Source organism: Alligator sinensis, unplaced genomic scaffold (genome assembly GCF_000455745.1).
Source record: "Alligator sinensis unplaced genomic scaffold, ASM45574v1 scaffold240_1, whole genome shotgun sequence".
NCBI classification, from domain to species: domain Eukaryota; kingdom Metazoa; phylum Chordata; order Crocodylia; family Alligatoridae; genus Alligator; species Alligator sinensis.
In genome coordinates, this window is record NW_005841902.1 from 4,099,173 (window position 1) to 4,111,287 (window position 12,115).

Sequence of the window (12,115 nt, forward strand, 5' to 3'; positions counted from 1 at the left end):
GGTGGAGCTTTGATTGGCTGACATCTTGGCTTCCTCAGTTTGGGTGGCTAAGAGGTGTGTTGCTGGCCTTTTGCTTATTAATGACAACACTTTGTTTGCTTCCCTGTATCATACCCTGCATCATGGCCCTCCTGAAACGAACTGTTCAGTCAGTCGTCAACCGTGAAATGCTTGCTCCTTCCTGCTTGCTCTGCATTTTGTAACCATACTTGCATAATGCCCTGAAGTTACACTAAGGTATAAGGTTACTAAAAGACACTAACTTTGCCGCAGTTCCCCTTTTCCTCTGTGCATGCGACAGAACTTTTTGCCGCAGTTCTGCTTTTGAAATACACATGCACTAAACTTAACAGGAGATATTAACCAATAGCAAACTAAGCCTAGCCCATAAGATAAGACGTAACAACAAGGAAATTGTGGTACTGCCAATAGTTGTATGACACATTGTAGCCCTTTGTTTATGTAAGCTATAAAAGTGTAACCCCGAGAGAAATTCGGGGTTGACTGCTTTGAGCATCAGCTCCTCTGTCGACATTGCTTGTGCAATCAATAAACTCATGACGGACTCACCCTGTGTGTGACTCTCTCCTTGAGGTGAAATTGGTCTAGCCTCCAGGGGCACGAAACTAGCCATTTGGGCAACACATGGGAGGTAAATTATGACCGTAGGTGACTGGATAATAAATTGACAACTAATTAGATAGCACATCAATTATTCTTCAAACTAATTTCATAACATTAGAGCAAGAGATTAACAAGAGTCAGGAGAACGCTTTTAAAATATTTCAAGGGCTGCCATAAAGATGGAAAAAAATATTCTTCCTAGCCAAAGAGAGCAGGCAAGAAGCAGTGGGTTCAAACTACAGCAAAACAGACTTAGGTGAAGTCTCATGAAAAATATCCCTAACTATGAGAACTGTAGGACAATGGGATCCCATTCACTGGAAGCTTTGAAGACGAGGTTGCATAAGCATATTTTGGGCGTAGGAATCCTATGTTTGTGCAGGAGGTTACACTAAATGACCCTTGAATTACCTTTGAGCCTCATGATTGAATGATTTATTGTGCTGGGTTTGGCTTCTCACAATATCATGTTTCCTCAAACCTGTAGAACTTTTACTGACAGCTCCTGCAATCTTAAATAGATCTCTTAGCAGAAGCAACTAGTTGTAGTCACTTAGGTCTTAATTTAAAATGTCTTATAGGTACGTAACTGCAACTTAGGCAACTAAAGTCTCCCTACAATGAGGCAGTTAAATGCCTGACACTGATACTATTTTCCTTTAAGCCAAAAGGCCTTGGGTTAAAATTAAATCAATAACTTGCAATGATAACCAACTTGCTAAAATTATGCTGAATGTTTATACAGTTCTTGCTCTGAATATTGCTCTTTCACATTTTCAGTTACCGTGCACAAGGGCTTGAACTTAATACTACCTTTTTTGCTAATTTTACTGCTAAATCAGGAGAAGGATAAAACCCAAACAGCAACTCTGGTAGTTGATTAATGAGAGACACGTTTTGAAAATGTGCATGTAAACAGCCTCCAGAAAATATTCACACCTGCTGGCAAGCAACTTATTGCAGGACTGCATGGTAACTAACTGCGACAAACAAGCATTCACATGTTCATCTTCCCTGAAGGGCATATGTACCCATATGCAAATGGATGCTTATATTCTCACATAGCTTGGTTGTCTTTAGTTAGCCCTAACAGTGTACATGCAGGTAGCCCATTCCTCTCAGACTCTTCCTTCAACTCACAATAATGTAGTACATATACAGGATCCTTTTTAGTTTGCACAATTTTAGAGTGCAAGTATGTCATGTTTCCAATCACATTAAACTATTCATCATTACCATTTTTTTTTCCTTAAACAGGATGCAAGCAAGCAAAAGCATTCAAATAAGACAAGACGCTTCAGGAAAACTATACATTTTGAAGCAATCATTATTGTATCACTTACGTTCTTTTGGATGACACTGTTTATTGTAAGACATCATTTTTATTAAATACACTGTAGTACAAGAGACTTTCCATGTCATGTTGAGAGAAGCTGGTCACATGATTCACAAACAAAACTTTTTAACACTGATACTCAGGCGTCACTTTGAAATCAGCCAAGATGCAATGGATGTTTTAAAGCAATGGATTTCTATAAACGAATTGCAACCCAAGAACCACTAAGTAGCTGCACAGAGACATTACATTAAAAAAAAGAAAACTAAAAAGAAAGGAGAAAGATAGCTCTAAACACCAGGTCACAGTTTTAGTGACAATATAGAGTTCTATATTTATATGTAGATATCTCCCTCTCGGTCTTGAGAGATAGAGAGAGTGATATCTAGAAATATATACATAAAGTATAGGTGGAGAGCTGGGCTGGGACTATTAAGTATATAGTAAATTGATTCTCTCTCTATTGGTGATGTAATTTAACATCCACATTGAATTGAATTACTTGTATATAAAACATTCTTAGCTGCTTATTCAACATTTGTGTTTCTTTAAGTTACAGAAAGATACATTAAGCTGCAAGGTATAGGCCTCTGAAAAAAAATTGATTTGATTTTTGTTTTCTTACATCTTCCTGTAAAACAGCCCCATTACAAGCAGCTTCTACTATGCTTGCCCAAAGTATTCTGTGTTTATAAAATACATTTCAGCCAATCTTCGCTCATAACCTTCAACAAGCGAACAAAAAACACCATAGACCTGGTCTAGAATGCATAGACAGTAAAATAAGATACCCATCATTTCCCATTTCTTCTCCTGAGATGTATGTTAAAAAGATGGCAAAATAGTCACTTGGTTGTTGTTGTGAAATTCACAGTGTTTTCCCTGCAACACGTAGACATTTTTTTGCTTCATATTTGTGATGAATGTAGCAAAATAAATAAAGAAATAAATAAAGGATGTTAAGATGTTTTAACTAAGGCTTTTCAAAGACCTCTTGACTCAGAGTAGCAGTGGTTCATCCCAGCCCTGACAACAAGAAAATACAGCTTTCTGTGCTATCAAAACCTTCATCTTCAACTAGAAACCCCAACGCCTCCCCTACCCACCCCTTGTATCCTGATAGCAGTATCTGAAATCCATTTACAGGCTGCAGCAACCCACAGACAGTCTTGTTCTAACGCATGTGCATTGTAACTTCATCAGCCAGTGACTCAATCATTTTGTTGGGTAATTTCTTTTCTCTTTTGTTTTGTAAAAGTCTACATCAACCATAACAAAAATAGCTCCAAAGAGGAGTATGAGAAAGAGAGAGAGAAAGAGAAATAAATGGCAATTGTTTATTAAACTGTAGACAATATAGAGATATATTTGTTTACAAATCAAAATGAATGAGCTCCTTTGTAAAACTTGTACACTCCATCATGCATCATGGGGTGCTGTTGCTTTACAAATACTCTTCTCCACAGCCAGTTGCTGAGTCCTGCAGATTTATTGAGGGTGAAGGACAGAATGTGGAAAATGCCCAGTACTAGCTGCTGCTATTATTACTGCAGGGTTTTGGACGTTCTCACCATTGTTCTATCAGTCTGAATATTCCAGCTCATTCTTGGAATTATTTTGTGACTTCCAACAAGTGTAAATGCCAATGGAATGGCAATGTTGCCCTTGAACAATAAATCAATAGCCCCCAAACCAGAAATGATAGTAAATCAAAATCTCTTCTTGGAACTTTGAAGCCAATCTGTTAATTTCCCTGTGAGAAATCAATGGATAAGATGAGAATGGTAGGACTGCTTTTATACAATCTTTTGGACAAAAATGTTGGTTGTTCTTTATATTTCTGGCATTCTATTATTTCCTCCACCCAAGTTAAAAAGATAAATCCTATAAACATAGAAAAAGAAATATCAAAGAAAAAATGAATTTTGGTTATTTAGCAGACTTTATCAACCTATTAATAAAACTGTATCCTAATTATCATTTGTAAGAATATGTGTCTGTAAATTTATACATATAAACAGTCATACATTCTGTATATGCCTGTCTGCATATGTATAAATTAAATCTTTATAACACACATATACATATATGTATGTACTATGTATATATACATTCCATATGTAAATACATATATATAATTTATATTATATATATGATCAGTTTGTAGCATAGTCAAGAAAGATTTTTTTAATGACACTGATTGTCATATTTGCTCAGTTTACAAGATTTAGCTGAAGCTGCAAGCGTAACGAATGTATACATATACTCTCACTCCTCATTGCCATTTGAACGTAATTCTTCCTCCTTTCTGCTACAATTACACCCCCTTTCATAAATCAACAAAAAAGTTGTTTTAACTTTACTTAATAACTTGTCTACTTTGATTATAGCTTTTATACACTACTGCCCACACTTATGAGAGAGGCCAAGTACATCCATGCTTCTGGCTCTATGGAACATTTGCTCCTGTAGGTCTGACTTACTAGTATGTTATTGCACAGTGCATTGTTACACACTATTTTCTCCTTAACAACTCTAGTATACTCTTCTCGTGAGGTATAAAGGGGATGTCACTAAGTCAAATTGCAGATTTTTTTTTGGTATATGTTCTTTCAGTATTTGCAAAACCCACCTTTTTGCTTTCAGCTTATGGCCTTCTCTCCAACAGAACAGTATCTTGGAGAACAGGGGGATGCATGGTTTTGTAAGAAACAATGGCAGAATACAACAGGAAGGAGTTTGGTACCTTCCCATCTCAACCCGTGACCCTCTCTCCCTTCACACTAAGAGTGTTGCCTCAGTAGACTCTGTTGCTTTCAGTCTTTTTGTCTACCTTCTATTAAACCAAAAATGAATTTCAAGTTTCCTTTAAAAATAACTCAGACTCTCATGAGAATGGGTTTTGCTGAATGTTCAGTCTTCATCTAACCAGACTTTCTCTCTCTCTCTCTGAATTTCTAAGACAGCCTTGATAAAATCTTAAAGTCCATTTCACAGCAATCTTCCTCTAGCTTTTTTCTTTTTTTTTTTGTATTTACACTTCAATAGCGGTTCACAAATAACTTCTGGTTTATTAAAGAAATACTGAATATGGCTTTATAATTTCATTGTTAAGTTTATTTGTAATGCTTCTTTTCACTGACAGAGAGAAGGGTTAAACTTCATCGCTTATCCAGTGAACTGTTTTACTTCCAAAAATGTTCAAAATCTTTTTGAACTGGCTTTAAAAGCTTATTAAGGAAAAACAAAGTGCCATAATAAATAATAATTGCAAGCAAAGTATATATTAAAAATGTTATGGGAACACTTAGAAAAATAAAAATGCTTAATTTATTAAATAAAATAACCACAACACAAAGATGAAGAACTATTACTCTTTGATCTGGCTCATATTATTAAAAAAAAGTCAATTTTTTGCAATAACGCCCCCTCACAGAGGGAGGCAAAATGTTCTTGAGGAATAGGTACGATTGGTTTCCATTTGTAAGAGTTCATAATAAAAATAATCCTAAATCTAAATTTTAAATCTTCAGCATCTGTTTGAAAAATAACATATATGCCCATGCGCTTGCCGTCTACACTGTGCCATGCATGTGCTGTATGCATACAATGCATGTCCAACTAAAAATAAATAAATTAAGAAACAGTGGATGCTGGGAATGGCACCACTATACCAACCAGAAAGTGGTGCTGAAGTCAGGGTCTGTACACTCTGAATAGCAAGTGATAACCACAGAGTCACATCTAGTTATCTCCAGGGACTTAATTCTATCATCCCCTGTCATGGCTCAAACATAATCTATGATTTCCATGTTTTAGATTACTTGTGTAGTATTGGCCTATCATATCTGTAACAAGGTAAAGACACTTGAACGTAGCTAATGACCTCCATTAGCTCTTTCTAATTAAATATATGTTATACCTTTATGGATTTGCTATGCCTATCAGGGTGTACAACAAGATGAACGATAGTTTCTGCACAAAGGGCATTAATAGACAAAGACCATGCACAATTTTGCTTGCACAGTGAGGGGAAAGGGAATGGGGAGGGAGAAGGGTAGAGATATGCTGCCTGACAAGCACAGTATATGATAAACTTGCCACTGCATCTACAGCTTGTCCTAATCTTATCAAAGTCCTCAGCTTCAATACTGGACCCTGAAATTAATACTGTACATTAATAAGCCTGTGTGACCAAAGGCTAACTGGAGAACATTTTTATACTGATATCACAATTTTCTACTATAAAACAAAATTGGGGGGTTGTGTTTAGTTTATTATATCATTGTGTAATCTTGTGCAATGCAGGCAGCATCTTTTTTTTCTTTTCCACAGACCTTTGTACTGTATCTGGTGATGGAAAATGCTAGCCAAGCACACACTTTATTAAACAATTTCTTTACTCCTCAGAAAGGCTTTCAGAGCCTTACCAACTCCTTTCCTTCCTTCCATTAAATTATTTTAGTGTCTTTAGTGGGGTTGCATACCATCTGATCCCACAGTTCCTCCATATAGTGGATCATGCAATGCTGTTTTCTTTCCATCTGGCTTTATCTCAGCTAGAAATATGTTTCCCATAGAGAACACCAGTCATCTTTTTCCACCCACATGGCAAAGCAAAAAAGTAGAGGTGAATCCATAGAAACTCCTAGTATCTGTACAGCAGAAGTCCCAAAGTTTGAGTCATTTTTTTCCCTTTTTTTCATCCACATCAAAGGCATGAATACAACAAGGCATTGTTAGTTGCGGTGGGCAAATTGGAGTCTCTGCTGATATAACAGATTCGGTTTTTAAGGCCTTTGTCTATGCAGAGATACAATGATGCAGAAGCCAGGTTGATTAGAAAGAGAGAAGAGAGAAAAAATGAGAGAAACAGAAGTGTGAGAGAAAGAGATACGAGATACATCTCAGTAATGTCTGAAAAGTCAATACTGTGTCTACAGATGGAGAAGTGCACATTGCTTGCCCTTTGAAAGCTTCTCCGCATCTTTGTCATTAATACTGTCAGAATTAAGAACACATTGTAATGGAGTTCAGCGGCAGTTGAACATATTCATTCACTCAGCCCAAGAGGAAATGCTAGGAGCGTCTAGCCTAGAATATCCAGGTAGACTGGAGAAGCCTTGGCCAAGTTCAGAAGGAGAGAATGGATTTCTTTGATGTTGAGCCTCATGTGAGGCTCCCGTTGCCAACAACCCAGCATCAAGTCATACACTTCCTTTGGGCATGTGCGGGGTCGCTGCAGGACTCGGCCCTGAGTAATACACTCGATCACCTGTGAAAGAGCGAAGAAAGAATAAGCAGAGTGATGAAATGTTGGACAGCCTCCCCATTCCCCCTCTCTCTCTATCATCAGCAAGTCAATTGCTTCCTCAGAGCTTGCACCGTTAAGGACGGCTCTGCTGAATTCAATACATTTCAGGGAATTTCACACTCTGTGTTTTGTATCATATCTATTTGATGTTTGGACAAAAATGTTCTCTTGTATGGGACTCTCTTGCATGGTGTATTTAAAACCCTTGATACAGTCAGGTTCATTTACAGAGCTAAAGGATAATGGGAGAAGACCATCTCAAATGATGTTCTCATTAACTGGTGAAAGCAGAAAGGAGACAGGACTTCTGTGGCATCATCCCTTCATGCACAAATCCTTTGTAGGTCCAGTAATCTGTCCATGGAAGGTCGCAAGCATGGAGCAGAAGCTGGAAGCTGGGATGTGCTACAGGGACACTATTCCCCCTGGAACAAAAATGGGATCTGTGCAATATTAATACCTCCTCAGACTGTACAACTTTTTTGTGCTAACCTCCTGGGCAGTGCAGAACTCCCTTTGGTGGGGGATCCCAGGAAAGCTGCCTGAGGAGAACATGGTGGAAGGGAGAGTCCCCCACAATTGTACAAATCCATTATACATAGATATTGTATTCCAAAAGATGTTGCATTCAAACTCTTTGATTCCTTCTTGAAATAAACTTCTGGCACTTTTGAAGTTATTAAGACCCAGTGGAAAGTTTCCACAGTTACAAGAATTAATTGTAGTCCAGAATAAAAGGGGCCTTTTTTAAAAGTTAAGTTACGCTGCTTTCAAGGCAATTTAAGCCACACTGAAAAAAAACAACACCCTTCTATAGCTGAAAAAGAGGCTAGGTACAGACATTCAAAAAGCCTGCGGTGGAGTCAATCAAAGTTACATGGTTTTCTGAAAGTGGTGTAGTTTAGATTGGTAGTGAACAGAACACACATTTGCCCTGGGGAGAGCAAGGGGGTGTGTGCGCAAATCTTAGACCAGGTTCTGCCATTTTTAAACCAGTCTGTGTGTGCTGAACTTCTGTACTGTTATGGATTTAGATCAGTTTCTGATCACTTATCCTGGTAAAAATGTAATGTCTGTACCTGGCCAGAGTGTCCACATAAGGAGTTATACTGGTATAGTTACCACGTTATAAATTAAAATGTCATCTTCACATTCACAACCCTTCCTGGTAAACAAGTAGTTCTTATAAAAGGGGCTACACTGACAGATCTCTTAGCTGAAATCCTCTCAACACAATAGCTCATTCTTGTACAGTGGCATAAACCTTGCAGAACTGTTCCATCAAGGTCCCAAAATTCTAACCAAGGAAAATCAATGTCCCATCTGACAGAGTAGTTCATTTTGAGGGCTCAGTTCAAGCATGAGACCCACACAAGTGTCTTCTGAGACCAAGCACAAGTACACTAATTACTGGTAATGACTGGTAGGTTTTTTCATATAAACATCTGTGTACTGGAAAGTTACCTGGGATAAACACCATAATGTAGAAGCCAATGACATAGTAACCATGTACCATCAGCTTCACTAATATGAGTATATTTCATTAAACAGAAACATGTGGTAGCATTCAAATCCTGAAACCCAGGTTCTCTCCTGTCAGACCAGTGTGTTTATTATGTGTGTTTGGGGGGGGCAGGGAGGGGGGGCAGTGTCTTTCTGAGTTAGAAAGACTTTCTAACTTTCTGAGTTAGAAAGACTGCCCTGCATTGCCCTTTACATTTTTGTAGCAATAGCAGAAGGATGATTTCCTCTCCTATTTTCAAGCATCAAGCAGTTGTACAGCAAGGGTATTTAGTTTGTACACCCCAGTTCTCTCCTTGCCCATCAACCCACTACCACCTCAGAAGAGCAGCAGTGGGCACTGCCCATGCAAAACAGGTTATGCTGTTGTAGTGCAGGTCCCCATCTGCCAAACCGAATCATCCCATCCTATATTTTTTATGGAGGCAACACAGGGGTAGGTGGTTGGGGACTGAGGACCCAGATATCAATTGCTGGGAATGTTGCTACTTTAGTTGCTGTAGACTTTGAGGGACTTCCAATCCTGTCAACCCCCACTGATTGTAGCCTGAGGTGGAACAACAGTATTGTCCCTGATCTAGTCACACAAACTAATAAAAATATGTACTTGAGGCTGTGCAGAGATACTCTAGCCTTTTCCTTTGGTAAGATGCTAGGCCTGTCTCTGCCATCTTGTTTCTTCACCCAAGGCAAGTTCCAGTCTACATAAGAGGAAGGTAGCTACTCTACAGCTTGGTTGAGTCCTATCTGTACAACAACCTTACATTTTGGTTTAAAAAAAAGCATGAAGAAAAGTGAGTACAACACTCAGGATAGTATCATATATATGGCAAATCAATAGTTATTGCAAGGATAAATATGAAGCTTACATGTCATCCTTTCCAAACAGAGTGTGATTTCTTTATGACATTCACACCAAAGCATCATCAATTGATTGAACCCTATAATGTCATTTTGTCATCTGCATTATACATACCTCATTGTTTGAGAGTTGATACCATGGCTGCTTGCCATACGTGAAAATTTCCCATAAAACGACCCCCAAGCTCCAAACATCACTCTCTGTGGTGAACTTCCGGTACATGATACTCTCAGGAGGCATCCAACGAATGGGCAACATAGTATGACCGCCAACCTGAAGGAAATAAACAATATATTTTAAAGGAATCCTCCAGGTTCCTGACAAAGAAATGCACAAAGGATGCCAAACTGGGGAAGTGAATATTGATTTTTTTCCTATTTATTTCCATTAACCTTCAGGACCTCATAACATCTAACTAGCCAGGTGCTATTTCATATATTCATCTCTCAGTCCACGCAAGCTTAAAGCATTCACTAGAGCACACTAAAGAGTAAAGCCTCCAGAAATCCACTGACTTCAATAAAGTTCCACATAAAGGATGGTTGACGTGGACAACCTTGTAGCATGAGTGATTTGTATTCCCACTTCTATGCCTGACCCACAGGAATAGCCCCGCCCTCCTATGAGGAAATGAACATGTTGCTGAGAGGGGAAACCTATTACTTGCTTTAAAAATCTGAAACTATTCAAGTATTTGCTTTGACTATGCTCATGATGTTTCATATCATTATCCTGGCAAATGAGCTTTAATGTTCTGAAAAGTTTTCTGTGAATAGTCAAGTGCATTTGAGAAAAGTGAATTTTAGGTTGAATATTTGAAAATTTCAAATTGCACACATAGGAGTGTATCCCTTGTAGCTGCGGGAATTTCAAACAGCATAAGGAACTCACAGACACAGTGAATTTTAATTTGCAAATTTGGACTCGTGGTACAGGTGATATTTTTTATTAGCTCAGAGATACCTTACCAGATAAGAAGTGCTTGCCTAGAAAAGCATCCCATCTATTTACTTCTCTGTGAAATATGAAACACCATAACCAGAAGGAAATATGAATAAATCCTGCTTACCATCAAACAACTTTGAGGTAAACAGACTATTCCAACTTTTCTCTGAGCCTAATCTGCATATAGAATATACTTTTCCAAACAGGAGATTTTACCACCTCCAACTCTCCTGTGAAATATAAACTTTCATTTCTACCTAGGAGAAATTTTAATTTTTTTCTCCGATGCCTGATGAAGGGTGTTTGCACCTGAAAGCTTGCCATTAAAGATTTTTTTTGCAAAAATCTAGTTGGTCTAATAAAATATATCACCTCTACCATGGGCCTTGATTGCTTTTTCCTCTAGACCAATATGGCTACAACCTGGATACCTGGCACAATTTGCAAATTTAACGCTTGAATCTGTAATTCTACTTTCAGCTACATAAATAATCAAACCAGAGAAAGGAATGATACAATGGGTCTTATATATCATTTAGTCTTGATTTGACACCTTCCAGAGCTTGTACAGGATTTGAGCTTGACTGCTGCAATGTAAATGTAAAATATTCCGAGTAACTTGTTCATGAATGAGCTGCAGACCCAAATGATGCATTAAAAAGCTTTAAATAAGTTTTAATAATGAATAAATGGAAATAATTTAATTGTGGGGTGGATAATTTTCAAAGAGAGAATGGGCAGAATTTACCTTACAATTTTGTCAGAACAAATTATCCACCCAGTCCTAGATGAATGACTTTCAAGTAGGCTAGTTCAGGACTCAGCAACCTACAGCCTGTGGGCAGGATCCAGTCTGCAAAGAGGTCCAATCTGACTTGCAAAGGTGCTGTCTGGCATGAGGGATTGGTGGCACTGAGCCGAGTTGTGCCACGCATCCCTTCTGCAGAGGTCCCTTTCGCTGCAGAGCCTGTGCTTACCCTCGCTGCTGCTGAGGGGATGGGAAACATCAGAGGGAAGCACAGGCAGCTGGATGCTCCAAGGGCTGGAGACTTATGGTCCACAGCAGAGTGGCAAAGGTCAGCCCACACCTGCACAACTTTGTTAACTCCTGGTCTAGATAGCTTTAAATCCATCTCACTCTTCTGCTTAAAGTAACCTGCTAATTAAGGATTTGTATGTACTGGAATCGGCACCTGAATCAGAACCTGCTATATTTCATAGGAATATTTTCTGGCATCAAAGTCCCCAAAACATTTTTTATCATTTGCTCAAAAAGATACAGGTTATTAAAACTGGTGTTTAACCTTAATTAAAAAAACCCAAACAAACTGTTTCTATTTCCATTTTATAAAACACTTATTGCTGCAAGAATATGTTTATGACAGATTACAGATATGAATAAACCTACATAAATATCTTGAAAAAATGTAATCTACTACAAGACTGGGATTTGGCATCCTGATTACTTCTGGATGGGGATAACTGTGAAGAGCCCCAGGAAGAATACATGAGG

General features: G+C 38.2%; 1 protein-coding gene across 1 annotated transcript in view; it reads right to left on the minus strand.

The window, feature by feature from the left end:
* Window positions 1-4,178: 4,178 nt before the first annotated feature.
* The window catches only part of LOC102385821 (BDNF/NT-3 growth factors receptor), a gene marked incomplete at its 5' end in the record, with an annotated part of 123,149 nt that continues 115,212 nt past the window's right edge, over window positions 4,179-12,115 (minus strand). The window contains 2 exons of the mRNA XM_006018462.3: window positions 4,179-7,235; window positions 9,772-9,930. Of these exons, the coding sequence (XP_006018524.1) occupies window positions 7,050-7,235; window positions 9,772-9,930 (345 nt within the window). The remainder of the gene's footprint in view (window positions 7,236-9,771; window positions 9,931-12,115) is intronic.